Genomic DNA, 22,343 nt, shown 5'->3' on the forward strand with positions numbered 1-22,343 from the left:
CCTCTTTGCAGATTAATCTGCCCGCTGTCCCCTGATCTGAAGTTTACCCCTCCTCAGATGGCCGAGAAACAGCAATATGATCTTAACTACGCCGGCTAAAATCATAGTAAAAACTCAGGTAGATTCTTCTTCAAATTCTACCAGAGAAGGAATAACACACTCCGGTGCTATTATAAAATAACAAACTTTTGATTGAAGGTATAAAACTAAATATAATCACCATAGTCCTCTCACACATCCTATCTAGTCGTTGGGTGCAAGAGAATGACTGGTAATGGCAGTTAGGGGAGGAGCTATATAGCAGCTCTGCTGGGTGAATCCTCTTGCACTTCCTGTTGGGGAGGAGTTAATATCCCATAAGTAATGGATGATCCGTGGACTGGATACACTTAACAAGAGAAAGTTCTAATTTATGTGAAATTACAACAAGAGCCAAACAACTAATAGCAGCTCAAGCACAGGGTTGTGACAAAGGCTCAGCAGCCAATTGGTTAAAATAATTAAAGGGACACTGAAGTCAAAATAAACTTTTATGATTCACAAAGAGCAGCAGATTTCCAATTTACTTCCATTATCAAATTTTGCACAGTCTTTTTATACACACACTTTCTGGGGAACAAGATTCTACTGAGCATGTGCATAAGCTCACAGGGTATACGTATACTAGTCTGTGATTGGCTGATGTCTGTCACATGATACAGGGGAAATGTGAGAAAAAAATTAATGTGTCAGAAAAAAAATCTACTGCTTATTTGAAATTCAGAATAGGTGTTAAATCATTGTCTTATTATGCACTTGTTAGTTATGTAATTCTACTGCATTGAGTGGTACTTTAAACTCAAAATGTGATTACACAAATTAATCATAATAAAAAAAAAACTGTAAATGTACATTCATTTGTAATTTTCTTCCTATTAATGAAATATGGTGCACATAATGTGGAACTCGGTTCTCTTACCCTCTTATATGCCGTACAGTGATTAGTTTATATGTGCAGTGTTCCTAATTAGCCATAGCAGATGAGGTAAGATAAGCAACACTAGGAGCATTTCAAGTGGTGTGTTCCTGAACGGCAAATTTTGCCAGCTAAATGTCAGTTTAGCTTTTAAAACATTTGTTTTGTTGGTAATTTTTTTTTGCATTGCAGCAATTCATTTATTATGCAAATTATATATAAGATTTATGCCCCTTTAAAATTTCAGCCAATACAAAAAGAATTATATAAGTAGTATTTGAAAATATCACAGAGAATGCTACAGTACACTCCTGCAAAACGCGGTGAATTATAAAAAAAAAAGAACAAACAACTTTAAAACACAATCCTCGTTTAAAAATATTTTATTTTTGGTTGATGCCTTAAAAAAAAAGCTTCATATACTAATGTAATAAAATACTTTATATTTTTTAATATGAAAAAAACAAAAAATAAAAACTTGTAATATAAATTTGTGCACGTAAAGTATTTCATTTCAAATTTGTAATATGCTTATGTAATTTTCTGATAACGTAAGCATTAAATTTAGACAATGTTGAATAGTCTATATTTTTTAATAAGTTAAAAGAAACCAAGATTATACAAACCATGAACTCTGAAATATGTTAAAAAGTTAATATATTTGAGAGAATGCAACAGTATGATTAAAAAAAAAAAAATATATATATATATATATATATACACACAAAAAGTTGATGCACGGTACACATTTTGGTAGCTATTTGGTTGTATAAGTGTAATCTTGTAGAAATATTTAATTGCTCTGTATTTATATTTAGCTACATTTGAGAACATATATTAATTACATAAACACAAGTATTTGTTTAACTGTGACAACAGGTAACAACTGGAAATGTGACTAAATTGGCTGTACATTGACCTAAAACTGGAAATTCACATTTAAATTACAAATTATACTTTTTGAATAGTAAATTTTAGTAAGTGCATCATCTCTGTAAAAAAATAACATTAAAGTGACAAAAGATACAAATGACAATGGGTGAAAACAGGCATAAAATATACAGTTATGATACAAAAAAAAGCCCTGTAGGCATTACGTTATAAAAGCAAATTTTAAATTGCACAAATTAGATTAATTCACTCAGCAAAGCCCAAATGCTTCTGTCTTAGGAAACGCAGCTTTTTTCTTCCTCTTACTTAACAAAATTTACATTTGGAAGAGTTTGTTCTGCAGTCCATATATGAATACTGTTTCTTGTTATAAATAAGCAATTTATTTTTAACATATCAATTTGTCACTAAGTGCCCCAATGAAAGCGGCTTCTGTTTTGAGGAATGCATATAAAAAAGTTTAATATATATAAAAAAAAAATTAAATTTATTTATACTACAGTGTTTTGTTTTTTTTCTCCAGTTAAACGTTTATAATATAAAATTCCAGTATGGCACACAGCTACAGTGAGCACCCAAGACCAGTAAGAAGTCCAAATTTACACAAAGTGTGCTTCTCTGTGTTCTAACTCTTGCATGCGTTTTGGTCGCAGTCTCTGATATGTTGGCTTTACTTCCGCTTGCTGAAGTTCTTCAGATGTGGATTTCTGCAGATTTTTGTTTTGTCCTTCTATGTCAGATAGCATTTCTGAGTCTGTAACTAAATTCACATTGTTATTGTTGATCTGACTGTGCACTTTGCTTGTGCTTAAGGAATCAACTGTGTTCTGATTGGTCTCTTCGCTTTGTTTTATTTTATAGGAAGGAGGCCTATAAAAAGTTCCAGGTGGGGGCTGTAAAGTTCTAGGTGCTCGTAAAGCAGCAAGTGGGTTGGGTTCCATAGAACTTCCTTCAGTTGTTGAATTATTTTTTACATGGCTTAAAGATGGCACTTTGGGAAGAGTCATATTTACTGTGATGAGGTTAGTGGATATGGAACTCGCAGGTACCCCATCAAGGGCTCGGATTTCCTGCGGGACATTGGTCATTATCATTGCAGTTCTTGGTGTAATGTCATATTGTTTGTATTGTCTATCCCAGGTTTTTCGTGTACCTTGAGACTCATAACACGAAAGTCTGTGACATGAATTAACATTTGGTTTGTTTTCTGAAACTTCCTCAATGATGGGACTCTGGCCAAGAATATCTGCACTGGTTACACCCACATTTTTAGAATTTTTCTCATTTAACACAGACGGTGGAAGAAGCCGATCCACAGGTAAACTGAAAGGTCGGGAAATTGGCTTTACCCTGGGAGCCCTCAACTGAACTTGTCTATAAGATTTTAAAGAGACATTTGTTTTAGAGCTCTCGCTGGGATTAGTTTTATCTTCTGTGACGTCACTTTCTGTAATAGTATCCATTGAGCAATCTAATTGGGGAAAAAAAAAATATAAAAGATTTTGGAATTACTTTTTTATTTTTAATATCTATAAAACAGATATATCAAAGCTTTATATACGAAAGGCAGCATTAATTATTTTTTATTTGCACTCAGTGACAAAACCATTAACTGAAACAACTACATATATTGCTGTACAAAATTGTCAAGATAACATTGTTTCGGTACAAATATAAATGTATAAACTGAGCCTATATTTATTGAATACACATAGGAAACGGTAATGAACCAGCCACAGTGAAGACGGACAGACAGTGGTGAAGGCGAAGCTATAACATAAAAAAATATATATATTTAAAAGGCCATTAACCCCTTCCCGTCCGGATTTATTTCTCTACATCAGAATAAAGTTTTGATGTAAACAAATAAGTAAAACATTAAAATAACGCGATTGTTCATGCAATTTCAATGATTGTGTCAGGGGGGAGTGCCTATGATGCTAGGCACGTCCTTCAGCCCACGAGCCCATTCAATTAGCGCCTTTGGCTTTAGTACAGCCAAACGGCTATGAAATTCTATGCCGTCCTAAGGGTTTTAAAGCCCAGCGCGAACGGCAGCATAGAACGGCATAAGAGCACAAAGGGGTTAACATATATTTATTAACACAATAGAAAATTCACTACACTGCAAAAGATTTGGGAAAAAAGACATTTTTAAAATAATGTAAAGGCAGAGTAAACACCTTGTAATTACCAGACCTTTCTGTTGTGTTATAGAATATATAGAATATATCAGCCAAGTCTTAAAGGGACACTGAACCCAATTTTTTTCTTTCATGATTCAGATAGAGCATGCAATTTTAATCAACTTTCTAATTTACTCCTATTATCAATTTTTCTTCCTTCTCTTGCTATCTTTGTTTAAAAAGCAATAAATGTAAGTTTAGAAGCCAGCCCATTTTTGGTTCACAACCTGGGTTGTGCTTGCTGATTGGACAGCACCAATAAACAAGTGCTGTCCAGTGTTCAGAACAAAAAAATATCTGGCTCCTTAGCTTAGATGCTTTTTTTCAAATAAAGATAGCAAGAATTGATAATAGGAGTAAATTAGAAAGTTGCTTAAAATTGCATGTTCTATCTGAATCAGAAAATAAAAAAATTGGGTTTAGTGTCCCTTTAATGTTTTAGAAATAATAAACATCCTTTTTACTGTAATTATTTATCAATAACCAAACTCCAACAACCATTTGCATTATTTGGGGAGACAATCTGGGCTTAAAGGGAAATTCAAGTCAATATAAAGTTTTATGATTCAGAAAGAACGTGCAGTTTTAAGCAACCTTCCAATTTACTTCTATTATGCACAGTCTTTTTATATTGACACTTTCTGGGGAACAAGATCCTACTGAGAATGTGCAGAAGCTCACAGGGTATACGTATACTAGTCTGTGATTGGCTGAAGGCTGTCACATGATACAGGGGGCCGGAAATGGGAGAAAAAAATTACATTTGTCAGAAAAAAAATCTGCTTATTTAAAATTCAGAGTAGGTGTTAAATCATTGTCTGTTTATTATGCACTTGTTAATTATGTAATTCTACTGTATTTAGTGGTCATTTAAGTCTGCAGACAACAAAGCTAGCCACTGTTGTAAAGTTAGTATAAAGTGAATTGTTTTAGCCAAGTTGGGATAGATATGTGGCAGGACTAACCTTGATATTAAACAGGTGCATTTCAAGGTCAAAGAGTTAGAAATTGCTGTATTTTAAGAGATAAACTACATGGAGGTAAAACAATATGAAAATATATTGTAAAGGTGTTTCATTATGCATAACTAAATATTTTATATAAAATTCTCCAGGATACATACTACACTGTGATTGCTTAGAGCAGTGCACAAACATATTTATAGCTAGTCCTCATTGGCTATAATCAAGTAAGATAAGGAAAACTCCAGTGAATATATTTATAAGTGGTTTACTATTGATGGCCACTTTCCTAATGTAATGTACAGAGGTTTGCAAGTTTCCAATTATTTTAAAAAACTTATTTTATATGTAGATGGGTGCACAATGCAGGGCAGCGGCTTCAAAGGCTAATAAGATAATAGCATGTATTAAAAGAGGCATTGATTCAAGGTAGGAAAGCATAATTCTGTCACTATATAAATCCCTGGTAAGACCTCACCTTGAGTAAGGAGTGCAGTTCTGAGGACCGATCGCACAAAAAGATATTGCAAGAATTAGAAAATGTTCAGAGAAGGGCCACAAAGCTAATAAGGGGATTGGAGAATTTAACCTATGAGGAGAGGCTAGCCAAACTGGGTCTGTTTTCTTTAGAAAAAAGGTGATTGAGAGGTGACATGATTACTTTATATAAATATATTCAAGGCCCATATACAGAGATGACAGAAGCTCTGTTTATTCCAAGAAAATTGTTTCTGACATGAGGTCACAATTTAAGGTTGGAGGAAAGGAGATTTAATCTCCTGCAACAGAAACATTATTTCACTGTAAGAGCATTAATATTGTGGAACTCATTAACAAAGGAGGTAGTGAATGCCCATACCCTAGATACATTTAAAAATAGTCTGAATACATATCTGTATATAAACAAAATTCATGGATATGATTGCAAGTATTAAATGGGTCACCTTTTAGTGGGGTTATTTAAGCTTAACTGGAGCTTTTTGTAAGTATTTTAGATTTGTATAGGTTGGACTCGATGGACTTCGGTCTTTTTTTCAACCTTATCTACTATGTTACTATGTTATTACACAATTGATGATGTATACTTTGCATTTACATAAAAAATAACTTTGGTGTCGCTTTTAAGGGACAGTATACTGTAAAACTGTTTTCCAATGAGTTGGTATAACAGCTGCAGAGTTTAAAATGTAGGGGAAATTACTTCTTTAGGTATATTTGTGTATATATCTCTGCTATTTGAAACCATAGCCCAATCAAATGGGCTGAGCTTTCAGGGAAATCAGAGCTCATTAGCTTCTCTCTAATTATTTACACACATTCCTCCTTATCTTATCTCTCTATATACAGAGAGCCCAATGCCCCAGCAGGTAAAATGGATTATTAGGAACAGGGAGTAAGAAGAAAAAAAAAAAAATCACAGTACACTATCCCTTTAATTCACATAAACCTACTGAATGAGGATCCCTTGTGTAATTACACTGTGTGTGTTCCCTGCGGAAATAAAACGCACCTCAAAAGTACCTCAAGCTGAATATGTAATCACAGTAAGGCGCTCATGTACCCATTACATATATATATCGCACAACGATAAAAAATAATAAAGGTTTCCTGCATTACAGCGTTACAAATATTTACCAGAAGTCTGTACACGTCGCTATGATCAGTGTTTTTACAGAGTTTCCATACTGTGTGCTGGAATTTTCCACCCCCTACACCTGCAGTTTAATAGACAACACTATATAAACAGTTCCACTCTGTGCTCTGCAAAATCACCAAGATAACAAACCGCATCTACAGTAGATTACAGTCAAAACACGACCAAGTGTTTCATTACACTATTGGGAAGCATTTGATTTTTTTTTTTAAATGCATGACGACATTTATTTTTACATTTACTAAATAGAAATGATCAGACTTTTTATGAAAATGATCTTCTGTAGCAAGGACACAATTCAATTCTTAAAACGTTATCACCAACATTCCCTGTAATACATTTAAAATTGGAAAGTTTTTTTTAAATTTGACTTTAACCCTTTGAGTGCTAAGCACTTTCCCACCTGGGTGCTAAGGTGATTGAAGGTTTTTTTGTTTTTTTTTTAATTTTTGAAAAAAATTTTGTTTTAACTTTTATATATTTTTTTTCAGATCCCCAAGACTTGCATCATTGGAAAGGTGCAATTACCTTTCCAATTGTGTCTTGGGGGTCTGTAGCTGCTTAGATGCCTGAGATACAGGCGTCTAAGCAGCATGCCCCCTTTCCCTATACTTTGTATTGTCAGTTTGTTAATAAAGTTGCGCGGTGACGTCATCACGTCAATGCGTGTGACGTCACCGCACAAAACGGGAAGCCCGGCGATGCCTGTCACTATGCAGGTCTGATCGCCAGGGTAGGAGCGGGTGGGAGCCCCCAGATCTCCCTCAATGTGGGAGAGTGCTAGCGACGGCTCTGAGCCGTCGTTAGCACCAGAGTGGGAAACTCTGACGGCTCAGAGCCGTCGTTAGCACTCAAGGGGTTAAAGGGACACTAAACCCAATTTTCTTTCTTGTGATTCAGATTGAGCATGACATTTTAAGCAACTTTCTAATTTACTCCTATTATCAAATTTTCTTCATTCTCTTGTTATCTTTATTTGAAATGCAAGAATGTAAGTTTAGATGCCGGCCCATTTTTGGTGAACAACCTGAGTTGCCCTTGCTGATTGGTGGATAAATTCATCCACCAATAGAAACATGCTGTCCAGAGGTCTGAACCAAAAAAAAAAAAAACTTAGATGCCTTCTTTTTCAAATAAAGATAGCAAAAGAACGAAGAAAAATTAATAATAGGAGTAAATTAGAAAGTTGCTTAAAATTGCATGCTCTAGCTAAATCATGAAAGAAAAAAATTGGGTTCAGTGTCCCTTTAAAGTAAAAATTAAAGGGACATGAATTCCAATAGTTTCTTACACGATTCAGATAGAGCATGAGATTTTAAACCACTATCCAATGTACTTCTATTATCTAATTTTATTCATTCTCTTCGTATCCTTAGTTGAAAAAGCATACCTAGGTAGGCTAAGGAGCAGCAATGCATTACTGGGAGCTAGCTGCTGACTAGTGGCTTACCATAAAAGCCTCTAGTCATTGGTTAACCAGATGTGTTCATTGCTGCTTCTTCAACAAAGGATACCAAGAGAACGAATCACATTTAACAATAGAAGTACATTGGAAAATTATTTAAAATCACATGCTCTATCTGAATCGCAAAATAACAAATTAGGTCTCATAAACCCTTTAAGCTTTCTTAGTTTGGATAGAGCATTGATGGCTAAATGTGGCACCCCCAGATGTTCTAAAACTACATTTCCCATGATGCTAAGGCACTCTGCAGTCTAGTTGAACATCATGGGAAATGTAGTTCCAAAACATCAGGTTAGCCAACACTGGGACATATAATTATGGGGGGGGGGGGAGGCTATCCTTTGCTGAACAGAAAACCTAGGTAGGCTCTTAGGAGTTCAGGAGTGTGCATGTCTCTCTAGCACTCTCAGTGGTTGCAGCAATGTTTGTAGTAATGTTATACATTATTGCACACTGCAGCCATAGAGTGCTGAAGAGATGTGTATAATCATGAGCCCATCTAGGTTTACTCTTCAAAGAATACAAAGAGTACAAAGGACATTTGATCAAATAATTACATTTTAGAGAATTGTATTTTTTTTTTTAAATTGCAAGATCAGGTTAAACCATGAAAATTAAAAGTTGACTATTAAATCTTAAAAAGGGCTGAGGGAAATGTTAAAATTGTTTTCCCTAAATATTGTCTAATCGTGTGTCGTTTCAAAAATGTCATATTTTGTTATTATGTGGTTAACTTTTGTAGTTTTCCCACTGCACAGCTTATTTATATCTGTCCAAAACTGGGCAAAGCAAATGTGATGATATAAACATTCTCAAAAAGACATTACAAGGGTTTATCCCTTGACTGTAAAACAATGCAGCTTTAGCTAATAAAATATTTTTAAAGCATTTATTTTGGATGTAGATAGCTTGCGCTGCAGAACATTTATTGTAGATATATACTGTGCATATATTAAAAAAACATAATTTATGCTTAGCTGATAAATTTATTTCTCTTGTGATGTATCGAGTCCACAGCTGCATTCATTACTTTTGGGAAATACAGAACCTGTCCACCAGGAGGAGGCAAAGACAATACCTCCCCCACTTCCCTCATCCCCCAGTCATTCTGCCAAGGGAACAAGGAACAGTAGGAGAAATATAAGGGTGAAAAAAAGTTGCCAGAAGAACAAAAAAATTACTGCCGCCTTATAGACAAAACACAGGCGGGAGCTGTGGACTCTCCCCGTTAGAAGAAAAGAAAATGATCAGGTAAGCATAATTTATGTTTTTCTTCTTAAACGGGAAGAGTCCACCGCTGCAATCATTACTTTTGAGAAAACAATACCCAAGCTAGAGGACACTGAATGAAAACAACGGGTGGGTACAAAAAGGCAGCCCCTTCAAAAGGCACCACAGCCTGAAATTATCCGACACCCTATAAAAATATAAACATGGGAAAAAAACCTGAAGCCCAAGTAACTGCACATTAGTTACACCACCAGGAAGCCGAGCTAGAGGCCACTCAGTCCCAGAGTCCGTCGAGCACAAACAGCCACCGAGGAGTCAGGCACAGTTCTCGACTCTCATGAAGAGTACCCGTCCGAAAGACAAGGAACGCTACCTGCCTCAAAAGGGAGAACAGATTCCCAGAAGAAATCCAAAGGATCATTCCACACAGCTCAACAAACATAGAACAACCCACTGTTGTCTTGCAATAGTAGCGCCCAGGAAGACGAACTCCCTAGAAACACAAGGACTTGATAAAAAAAAATCCATACTCAGGGAAACGCGTCCCAAAGAGGACTCGAGGGACACCCTCATATCCCTGACACAGTACCATACCATAAGGTACTGCAGAAAAACATGAGTTCCCTGTTGCCTCGTATCAGATCAAAATCTGCAGGCTAGACAGTATAGACAGCAGCAATAGGATAACTATCCAAGCAGTTAGCAAAGAGCTCTCCAAGAGAACACCAAACCATCTGAACAGAAACGCTCAATGACCAGCTTCCAGGTAGGAAAGCTGACTCAGACATCGTGGAACCCAAACCACCGAAAGGCGTCTTAAAGCCTGCTAGCACACATTCAAAGTGCAAATAGCTGTAGCTGGTTTCAAACTGCAAACCTTCCAAAACTAAACAACAGCCCTCCGAATACCGGGCTCCAAGGAGCGTCCCCACCCAGCACCAGACACTGGTAGAAAAGAGAAGGAGGACATCAAAAGTCCTCCCACCGAAGGGGAGGACAGACTCTAGAAGAAAACTGTCAACACTGCATAGATTAACCGATCCCCGACCTTCCCTTCAGTGTAATAGTCCCAGCCCAAAGGCTAGTCAAAGACCGAAGACAAGAGTCCCAGACCTCTGGAAGATTAAAAGGAAGGATCTACGAGGAGCAAAGCCCCCGAGTAGAACTTTGACCGCTACTACAAACGGCATGCTACCGTGAGTCAGGACAGACTTTGTGCTCGGGTACTAGACTCCCTACACTGCTGTCATCCCTAAAGAGGAACACTTCCCAAGGGAAGAGGGTTCTCAGACCCCCAGCAACTAAATATCAGAATCCAACATTTAACAGGAGCCCAATCAGGGTTCAAACCCCCAGCCTCCTGCTGCAGGAATGGTGGAACCAGTTACTACTCCACATCTCCCTTTCTAGGATTCTGAAAATGCAAGAAGGGAAAAACCCTTACAAGGTAAGAAAATAAGGACCCACAGGTCGCCACAGATACTAAGGTAACTCTGAACCAGGAGAACCCATTCCCCACTCTAGAAGAGAAGGAGACTAAAGCAACAGAAACCACCCTATAATAAAGGCGAGACTCCTCAGCCATATCGCCAACCCAGTTGAAAGACTACAAGAAACATCAAGTCCGCCAGAAGACCAGTAGGGACCCGTCAGAGACCTAGAACCTAAGCCACAGGCAAATAGGCATCTTCCATGAGAAACAGAGCCCCGCCCCCCTCAGAGAGGCACACGGAAACACAAACACCTAAGGTGAGACCGAACCGTACACACCCATCCAGGGAGAGACATGGTCCTAGGCTAGAGTCCTCAAAAACGGAATTGATCGAAAGATCTAAGTTCCTGAGGAACCCTAAGCTGCCTCCTATGATTAGGAGCGCACCATCGAAAGTCTGTAGACTTGGCGATCTAGTAACAGCCACAAACCCAAAAGTCTGAAAGAACTCCTGAACAGTTTAAGAATTCGGCACCCAGTGTTCCTGGATAACAAGGAAAAATCTTGTAGACAAGCGTAACCACGTGTTGCACATGCTGGCAAGGTAACCACCAACACCTTAAGGTGAATGTGAACCCTAAACCTTGCTTGCCATCCCAGTGAGTTAGACGTAACCACCCTCCATGATGACCCACCCAAGGCAGGAAGGAAGGAGACTCCGCCACCGCAAGAAAATATTTATTAGGTTAAAGAGTCAGCATCCGGAAGAACCTCAAGTGAAAATGTAAATCGTTCACCACTCGGAACATTAGACCACATAGGTCATTCATATCTCCCAACTCCAAAAGAATGGAAACTATGGTTCTGAGTCCCCAGGAACCTGAAAGAACCATGACAACGTCTGAAAAGACAGATTCGTATCCCAGGCGAGTAGCCAGAAAAGGCCAACCTTAGATCGGTACTCACAACCATTCAGAGGCGTATCTACACACTAGGCCTCATAGTTCGAAATAGGATCCGAGCCCGGAGTCCATATCAATAGGCCAGGTGACATTCAGAATCTGACAGGATTAAATCAGCACCACGAGGGTGACATGAACCCAGGCAACAGCAGAAACGCGTCCGACCAGTACCTGTCTGGTAAAAGGACACTGCAGAACTGTCCAAGGTCCAGGGAAATTCAACCAGAAGGATCAATAAATGAACTTAGAAAACATAATTCTATTATTCAAAAAGTGCACAATTTCCATGGAAGTGCCCACGCGACCACAAAATCGCAAGTATCAGTTCCAGAGGAGAACGTTCGCAACAACAGAAATCTAACAGGCATGAGCTTAAGAAAAACAAAATAAACACATCCATCCGGATCAAAAATAAAATAAAGGCAGCACCCATCGGGTGAACGCCCAAGGTGAATGAGAACGCCAATGGAACCAGCCGATCAGAAGCCCCATTCACCCAAACGTTGCATCCAATTTGCCATCCAGCATCTAAGGCCTCAGATCCCTCGGCCCTCGACAGGCCCTGGTTAACAGAACACAGACAGTATTTTAGAAATATTTCACTTGGCAGATATAAATGAGACAGCGTCATAGAAATGGCCATGCGGAACTGTGCCGTAACCTCTGGAGGAAACAAGCCACCCTCCGGAGGAGTAAAGACCATAGGGACACCTGCTTGCATAGCTGAGAAAGGGTCTGGGGCACACGCCTCAAGGAAACCTCGGAGGTGGATGGCTTCACGCACTCTAAGATTTGGGAGAAGAGAGTACTCTAGAACGGCAATCGGAACATAACTGATGGGCATTGATTACCCGGGCAATTTCATATTCATCACAAGACACATTCTCTGTATTGGAGACATCCGTGTCTAAAATATCCGAATCCTCCATAATCTTGGGATTACAAAAATTTCAAAAACCAGCTGGCACCCTTTTTACACCCCCAATGGCTGGGGTACTCACCACCTCCTGTGAACCAGACAACCCACGAGCTAGACTCTCTCTGTCGCACACGGAAGTAAGAAACAAACATAACCGCAAATGTCATCAGGTGCACCGTGCCAGTCACAAAAAAATGTTGCGCAATCTCGAGAGATTGCGTCATTAAGATAAGGCCCTTATGTTCCGTAAAAGCTGTGAGCTTAGGTGTTACTACACATTAGCAGATAGAACCATATAACAAACACGATTAAAGTCCCCCCTGTTCAAAAAAACCCTCCCAGGAGATATTAAACCAAGATTCAATATTAAGATAAAAGGAGCCCCACTGGGACCCTACCTTCTTTTGTTAACATTACATTCACATATCGAAATAAAATTAAACGATTTTACCGGAATCTATGCTGTGGAACAGGAACACGGCCCTGCTCTGCAAGTGTGACCGACTTGAGTGAATAAAGGTAGGCAGTGAAACTTGTCAACGCTGATTACCAAGGAGCTGTTAATATGAGTCGGGATGGTCTCACAAAGAGTACTACCCTCCATAAGAGACTATCTCGAACTTCTGACACTTCTCTGCCAACCTCCTGTGACGAAAGGCAAAGAATGACTGGGAGATGAGGGAAGTGAGGGAGGTATTTAAGCCTTTGGCTGGGGTGTCTTTGCCTCCTCCAATTGGCCAAGTTCTGTATTTCCCAAAAGTAATGAATGCAGCTGTGGACTTTTCCCGTGTAAGAAGAAAATAACTAATGCACTTTTAAATAAAAAAAGTTGCTACTAATTCTTAACAAATATAAATTTTGAATATTTCACAGACTCTACTGTAACAGCTAATCACACAATAGTCCATTAGGTCTGTCGCATTTAATGCAGAAAACAGTGAAATTCCTCAGGGGAGAAGTCAAAATGAATAAGACCTGTGCAGCCCTTAGATGGCTAGAAAGTCTATAAATAGAAGTTAAAAATCAGATTTTACCCATCAATAATTGAATGTCTTCACCTTTAGAGGGACAATACATTGCATTAATGGGACATGAAATTACTGTGGTATCCTACAGCTGTAGAATACCAACAGATTACTGTGAATACACTGATATATAAATGTATTGCTATTAAATGCAAAAATAATATATTAACTAAAAATGTCTAGTAAGGTTTCGGGGTACTCTCTCTCTGCTGTTCTTCCTTCCAGAGGGCTCTGCTCAATTGTGGTCTCTGGTCTGAAGACCACCCACCCACCATAAGTCTCCAAAGCACAAATTACATTTTAGTTTGTGCATTCTGTTTTTCTAGGACCACAAAAACTATGGCACATATTCTTATTTCTGTTTTTTTTTTCCAGGGGCCACAAAAATCAGTGCAGAGGTCTGCATGTGGCCCGTGGGCCACCAGTTGGCCAAATCTGATATACATGATAAACCATTTTATTAGTTTAACGTTCCCTTAAAGGGACATCATGGGCAAAATTGGAATGTTTAGGAATGTATTTTAAAATTGAATAGAAGAATTTTGCAATATATTTCTATTAGGTTCTAGTAAAGTTATACAGTTTTTAGCAGAATTCACACACATGTGATACAAGTGCCGTGTGCACCAGAATAAAAAAAAAATGGTTTGTTGTGCATCAGTAAAGACATAATTTGTGACTTACAAGCCACTGCCAGCTCTCACATATGTCATTGTATTTGAATAATAGCGCAAGGGGCATGCACAGTATATGTTTTTTATGCAGCTGAAGTAGTAATAGGTTTTACCAAAATGTGTTTTTTGCTAATAGAAGAATATTTTAAAAATTCTCCAATTCTAAATTTAAAATTCACTCGTACAATTAATTTTGATAATATCCCCTTAAAGGGACACTAAACCCCCAAAAATTATTTCATGATTCAGATAGAGAATACAATTTTAAACATTCCAATTTACTTCTATTATCTAATTTGTTTCATTTTTTAAGAAATTCTTTGTTGAAGAAATAGCAATGCACATGTGTGAGGCAATCACAAGAGGCATCTATGTGCAACCACCAATCAGCAGCTACTTAGCTTATCTATATATGCTTTTCAGCAAAGAATATCAAGAAAATGAAGCAAATTAGATAATATAAGTAAATTAGAAAGTTATTTAAAATTGTATTCTCTTTCTAAATCGCGAAAGAAAAAATTTGGGTTGCATGTCCCTTTAAGAACCGGCCATTAAATAATGGCTGCCAGGCATATTTATGCCCTACAATATATTTTATCAAAAGGACTGTAAATAACACAACCCTCTTCCACTATCTCTTTGTTTTTACTGATCTTGTCTTCCCCTCAAGCTCGTTACCCATATGTAAGCTCAGCCAGCAAATTCCTTCTTTTGATTCATCCTGTCTCTGTACAGATCTACATTCAACTTAGTAAAGCTGCAACATACAGAGACATCTAAGAACTATATTCACTTAGAAAGCAACCAACCAACCAACCATCATGCCTACCCCCCCCACCCCCAATCTTCCATCCATTATTTACAAAAGAAAACATCTACAGAATTAGATTCAACTGCAACTCTCAGAGCTGGTACCAGGCTTCAGTTAACTTCAATTGTGACAATTCACTTAATCTCTCTACTCCTTTCAATACACAGAAACTGTACACACCTACTCCCTATTTTCAAACACTTTCAGTAGGGCTTGACCACACATCAATCAATCCTAAACTTGCCCCTAGGGCTTAACTTCACACATCAATCACCCTTACTCAGTGACTTTTAATACAACTCATTGACCATTTATTTAAGCTTCACCGCTTCTCTCTAACTATATAAAGCTTTTCGACAGGAATAATATGGTAACGTACTTTGTAGAAAGTGATACACAGATTGCAAGTTTAGGTGCTGTTTTTTTTCTTCTTATACTTCTCTTTCAGATTGCAAGCTTGGGAGCCTTTCTACTATTTTTTTAGGATTATATCTCTTCTACTGATATAAACTCAAAGGTCTGGCTTCTCCTTTCTCTTTGCTTAAGTATTTTTATCTCCTCAGGGCACACTAATGGGTCAGATTTTCAGGATATCTAAACTAAAGCACAGGTAAAACAATCAGCTGATCGGTAACCATGGTTACTAAGAAGCTCTCACCTATCAGCTAATTATTTGACCTGTGCTTTAGCTCAGATATCATGATAACATGGCCTGTTAGTGTGCGCTGGAGACTGGAGTTGAAAAATACTGACGCAATGAACTGATAATTATACATAATTCAATCATTTGTGAAATTCCTTGGAATTTCCTGCATTCATTACACTTGTTTAGAAAGGCTTCATATTAAAGAGGCCTATAAGTCAAATAAATAAAGTGGATTTTTTTTTTAAAATAGTGTGCTGTACTATCAAATGTAAGTCTTTCTTTTGGTATTCTTTGTTAAAACATTAACTCCTTTCCGTGACAGCATATTGAGGTAGGCTCAGGATCGTACATCTTGTACAAACGCTAGGATTGACTATTGAAACAAATGGGCGCAAATCCGGATTTACCGCACGGCTTTTGGCTAAGAGGTGAAAAGGTCACCTCATAGCAAAAAAAATTTGTAGCCTTGGGCTGCTGTAGCAGCTAAGAACGGCAATCGGTTGAAACAAATAAAGGAGTTTTCTACATGATGTATCTTATACTTCATGAATGAAAGTCCCCTTTATTTGTTTCAATAGTGTACAAACTTTCACTTTAATAGGGTAGCAGTGTTTGAATCTGAGCCAACCTCATTAAGCTCTCTTGGAAAGGAGCAGGGTCTAAAGCAGAATAAGCTATTGCGCTTTGCTTGAATGTATACTCCTCACATTTGCCATATACAAGTATTCACCCCCCTTGACTTTTTACCTATTTTGTTACATTACAGCCTTAAGTTCAATGTTTTATTAATATGAATTTTATGTGATGGATCAGAACACAATAGTCTAAGTTGGTAAAGTGAAATGAGAAAAATATATACATAAAACTATTTTTTAGAAACAGAAAACAGAAAATTGGCATGTGCGTATGTATTCACCCCCTTTGTTATGAAGCCCATAAAAAGCTCTGGTGCAACCAATTACCTTCAGAAGTCACATAATTAGTGAAATGTTGTCCACCTGTGTCACATGATCTGTCATTACATAGACACACCTTTTTTGAAAGGCCCCAGAGGCTGCAACACCACTAACCAAACACTGCCACGAAGACCAAGGAACTCTCCAAACAAGTAAGGGACAATGTTGTTGAGAAGTACAAGTCAGGGTTAGGTTATAAAAAAATATCCAAATCTTTGATGATCCCCAGGAGCACCATCAAATCTATCATAACCAAATGGAAAGAACATGGCACAACAGCAAACCTGCCAAGAGACGGCCGCCCACCAAAACTCACGGACCGGGCAAGGAAGGCATTAATCAGAGAGGCAGCACAGAGACCTAGGGTAACCCTGGAGGAGCTGCAGAGTTCCACAGCAGAGACTGGAGTATCTGTACATAGGACAACAATAAGTCGTACGCTCCATAGAGTTGGGCTTTATGGCAGAGTGGCCAGAAGAAAGCCATTACTTTCAGCAAAAAACAAAATGGCACTTTTTGAGTTTGCGAAAAGGCATGTGGGAGACTCCCAAAATGTATGGAGGAAGGTGCTCTGGTCTGATGAGACTACAATTGAACTTTTCGGCCATCAAAGAAAATGCTATGTCTGGCGCAAACCCAACACATCAAATCACCCAAAGAACACCATCCCCGCAGTGAAACATGGTGGTGGCAGCATTATGCTGTGGGGATGTTTTTCAGCAGCTGGGACTGGGAAACTGGTCAGAGTTGAGGGAAAGATGGATGGTGCTAAACACAGGGATATTCTTGAGCAAAACCTGTACTACTCTGTGCGTGATTTGAGGCTAGGACGGAGGTTCACCTTCCAGCAGGACAATGACCCCTAACACACTGCTAAAGCAACACTTGAGTGGTTTAAGGGGAAACATGTAAATGTGTTGGAATGGCCTAGTCAAAGCCCAGACCTTAATCCAATAGAAAATCTGTGGTCAGACTTAAAGATTGCTGTTCACAAGCGCAAACCTTCCAACTTGAAGGAGCTGTAGCAGTTTTGCAAGGAGGAATGGGCAAAAATCCCAGTGGCAAGATGTGGCAAGCTCATAGAGACTTATCCAAAGTGACTTGGAGGTGTGATTGCCGCAAAAGGTGGCTCTACAAAGTATTGATTTTAGGGGGGCGAATAGTTATGCACATTGACATTTTCTATTATTTTGTCCTATTTGTTGTTTGCTTCACAATAAAAAAACACACAAAAAAAAAACACAACATCTTCAAAGTTGTGGGCATGTTCTGTAAATTAAATGATGCAAATCCTCAAACAATCCATGTTAATTCCAGGTTGTGAGGCAACAAAACACGAAAAATGCCAAGGGGGGTGAATACTTTTGCAAGGCATTGTACCTTCTGCAACTGTCAGGCCAAGGCAGTGTGCGTGGGAGACTTGAGGGCATATCCATTTCATTTAGGGGGAGCAGTTGTGAAGAGTGTGGGCGGGGTTTGGGGTGGTCCCTGGTTTCATTTTAGTGACCAGGACATTTGTAAGGAAAGATGTGGGAAGGGCAGTAAAGCAGAGCACCCACATAGTGACAATACTGCAACATTCAGCATGGTAAGGAGCAGTGTTTCTTCTAAGGCCACATTTTGTGAGCGGTCCAGCAGTGAGACTGTTAATTAGGGAAGCACACCCTGCAGTTAGGAAACACTAAAAATAATACAGGCCACAAGGTATGGTTCCTTTTTAACTAACACCTGAGGAAGGGGGAGGGAGCCCTGAAACGCGTTGTATGGATACAGTCCTAGCCAGGCAAGTAGAGTAGTAGATTATTTACACGTTTAATTTTTTGTTTTAATATTGTATTTATTTTTTAAAGATTGTGTATATCTATATCTATAAACGATTTGTAACATCTTAAAAGAAACACTGTATCCATATTCTATAGTGAATTTTACTTATTGAATTGTAATTTTTGTTAACCATACTAATAGACTGGTCCGGTAAGCTATGTTTGTATTACAGATAGCAGCGGGAAGAGAAAGTATTTTTTTCTTAACTTTGTTTGAATTATTATATTTGGGACTCTCACTTTTACTTTTCTGAATTTCCCTTAACCGTTTCACTGCTGGGCCGCTCACAAAATATGGCCTTAAAGGCAACACTGGTTAGGAGCTCTGTCAATCGTATTAAAGGGACAAGAAACCCAAAATTTTTGTCTTATGATTCAGATAGAGAATACAATTCTAAAAAAAAAAAAAAAAAAAGATTAAAATTTACTTCTATTTGATTTGTTCTTGTTATTCTTTGTTGAAAAGATATCTAGATATCTAGCGTGCACATGCCTGAAGCAATACATGACAGGAAATAGAGCTGCCATCCAGTGCTCTTGCTAATGTATAACATTGTTCTAAAACTGCTGCCATATAGAACTGCAGACACCTTCCTGCTTTTCAACAAAGGATAACAAGAAAAAGAAAAATGATAATAGAAATAAATTGGAAGGTTTTTAAAAGTGCATTTTCTATCTGAATCATGAAAGATTTTTTTTATGTCCCTTCAACAAAGAATACATAGAGAACAAAGCAAATTTGATGATAAAAGTAAATTGGAAAGTTGTTCAAAATTGCATGCCCTATGTGAATCATGAAAATGTAATTTTGACTTGGCTGTCCCTTTAAGTTCAACTACTCTAAATGCTTTGTTGCACGCTCAAAGCAGGTGAACCATTAATTTAGTTTCTAAATTGAAATCTCCTATTTAAAAAAAAAAAAAAAAATGTTTTTGGTGGGCTCCTTGTTAATATCAGTATTACTTTGGCAAAATATTTGATTATGAAGTGTACTTAAGCAATTTCATAACAGTAAAAACATAATTTATGCTTACCTGATAAATTTATTTCTCTTGTAGTGTATCCAGTCCACGGATCATCCATTACTTATGGGATATTAACTCCTCCCCAACAGGAAGTGCAAGAGGATTCACCCAGCAGAGCTGCTATATAGCTCCTCCCCTAACTGCCATTACCAGTCATTCGACCGAAAACATGCAGAGAAAGGAAAACCATAGGGTGCAGTGGTGACTGTAGTTTAATGGAAAAATTACCTGCCTTAAAGTGACAGGGCGGGCCGTGGACTGGATACACTACAAGAGAAATAAATTTATCAGGTAAGCATAAATTATGTTTTCTCTTGTTAAGTGTATCCAGTCCACGGATCATCCATTACTTATGGGATACCAATACCAAAGCTAAAGTACACGGATGACGGGAGGGACAGGCAGGCTCTTTATACGGAAGGAACCACTGCCTGAAGAACCTTTCTCCCAAAAACAGCCTCCGAAGAAGCAAAAGTGTCAAATTTGTAAAATTTGGAAAAAGTATGAAGAGAAGACCAAGTTGCAGCCTTGCAAATCTGTTCAACAGAAGCCTCATTCTTAAAGGCCCAAGTGGAAGCCACAGCTCTAGTAGAATGTGCTGTAATTCTTTCAGGAGGCTGCTGTCCAGCAGTCTCATAGGCTAACCGTATTATGCTACGAAGCCAAAAGGAGAGAGAGGTAGCCGAAGCTTTTTGACCTCTCCTCTGACCAGAATAAACGACAAACAGGGAAGACGTTTGTCGAAAATCCTTAGTTGCCTGTAGATAAAATTTCAGGGCACGGACTACATCTAGATTGTGTAGCAGACGTTCCTTTTTCGAAGAAGGATTAGGACACAAAGATGGAACCACAATCTCTTGATTGATATTCCTGTTAGTGACCACCTTAGGTAGGAACCCAGGTTTAGTACGCAGAACTACCTTGTCTGAATGAAAAATCAGATAAGGAGAATCACAATGTAAGGCAGATAACTCAGACACTCTTCGAGCCGAGGAAATCGCCATTAAAAACAGAACTTTCCAAGATAACAACTTGATATCAATGGAATGAAGGGGTTCAAACGGAACACCCTGTAAAACATTAAGAACTAAGTTCAAACTCCATGGTGGAGCAACAGTTTTAAACACAGGCTTGATCCTAGCTAAAGCCTGACAAAAAGCTTGAACGTCCGGAACTTCTGACAGACGTTTGTGTAAAAGAATGGACAGAGCTGAAATCTGTCCCTTTAAGGAACTAGCGGATAAACCCTTTTCTAAACCTTCTTGTAGAAAAGACAATATCCTCGGAATCCTGACCTTACTCCATGAGTAACTCTTGGATTCGCACCAATATAAGTATTTGCGCCATATCTTATGGTAAATCTTTCTGGTAACAGGCTTCCTAGCCTGTATTAAGGTATCAATAACTGACTCAGAAAAAACACTTTTTGATAAAATCAAGCGTTCAATTTCCAAGCAGTCAGCTTCAGAGAAATTAGATTTTGATGTTTGAAGGGACCCTGGATCAGAAGGTCCTGTTTCAGAGGTAGCGACCAAGGTGGACAGGATGACATGTCCACTAGATCTGCATACCAAGTCCTGCGTGGCCATGCAGGCGCTATTAGAATCACTGATGCTCTCTCCTGTTTGATTCTGGCAATCAATCGAGGAAGCATCGGGAAGGGTGGAAACACATAAGCCATCCCGAAGGTCCAAGGTGCTGTCAAAGCATCTATCAGAACCGCTCCCGGATCCCTGGATCTGGACCCGTAACGAGGAAGCTTGGCGTTCTGTCGAGACGCCATGAGATCTATCTCTGGTTTGCCCCAACGTCGAAGTATTTGGGCAAAGACCTCCGGATGAAGTTCCCACTCCCCCGGATGAAAAGTCTGACGACTTAAGAAATCCGCCTCCCAGTTCTCCACTCCCGGGATGTGGATTGCTGACAGGTGGCAAGAGTGAGACTCTGCCCAGCGAATTATCTTTGATACTTCCATCATTGCTAGGGAGCTTCTTGTCCCTCCCTGATGGTTGATGTAAGCTACAGTCGTGATGTTGTCCGACTGAAACCTGATGAACCCCCGAGTTGTTAACTGGGGCCAAGCCAGAAGGGCATTGAGAACTGCTCTCAATTCCAGAATGTTTATTGGTAGGAGACTCTCCTCCTGATTCCATTGTCCCTGAGCCTTCAGAGAATTCCAGACAGCGCCCCAACCTAGTAGGCTGGCGTCTGTTGTTACAATTGTCCAGTCCGGCCTGCTGAATGGCATCCCCCTGGACAGATGTGGCCGAGAAAGCCACCATAGAAGAGAATTTCTGGTCTCTTGATCCAGATTCAGAGTAGGGGACAAGTCTGAGTAATCCCCATTCCACTGACTTAGCATGCACAATTGCAGCGGTCTGAGATGTAGGCGTGCAAAGGGTACTATGTCCATTGCTGCTACCATTAAGCCGATCACCTCCATGCATTGAGCTACTGACGGGTGTTGAATGGAATGAAGGACACGGCATGCATTTTGAAGCTTTGTTAACCTGTCTTCTGTCAGGTAAATCTTCATTTCTACAGAATCTATAAGAGTCCCCAAGAAGGGAACTCTTGTGAGTGGAAAGAGAGAACTCTTCTTTTCGTTCACCTTCCATCCATGCGACCTTAGAAATGCCAGTACTAACTCTGTATGAGACTTGGCAGTTTGAAAGCTTGAAGCTTGTATCAGAATGTCGTCTAGGTACGGAGCTACCGCAATTCCTC

At 38.8% G+C, this 22,343-nt stretch overlaps 1 protein-coding gene across 3 annotated transcripts in view; it reads right to left on the minus strand.

Annotated features, from left to right (window-relative positions):
* Nucleotides 1-1,322: 1,322 nt before the first annotated feature.
* ARHGAP29 (Rho GTPase activating protein 29) overlaps nt 1,323-22,343 on the minus strand; it is a gene marked incomplete in the record, with an annotated part of 410,124 nt that continues 389,103 nt past the window's right edge. For all 3 annotated transcript variants that reach the window (XM_053694084.1, XM_053694083.1, XM_053694082.1), the window contains 1 exon segment: nt 1,323-3,317. In XM_053694084.1, the coding sequence (XP_053550059.1) occupies nt 2,446-3,317 (872 nt within the window).

This window comes from Bombina bombina, chromosome 10 (genome assembly GCF_027579735.1).
Source record: "Bombina bombina isolate aBomBom1 chromosome 10, aBomBom1.pri, whole genome shotgun sequence".
Taxonomy (NCBI): Eukaryota; Metazoa; Chordata; class Amphibia; order Anura; family Bombinatoridae; genus Bombina; species Bombina bombina.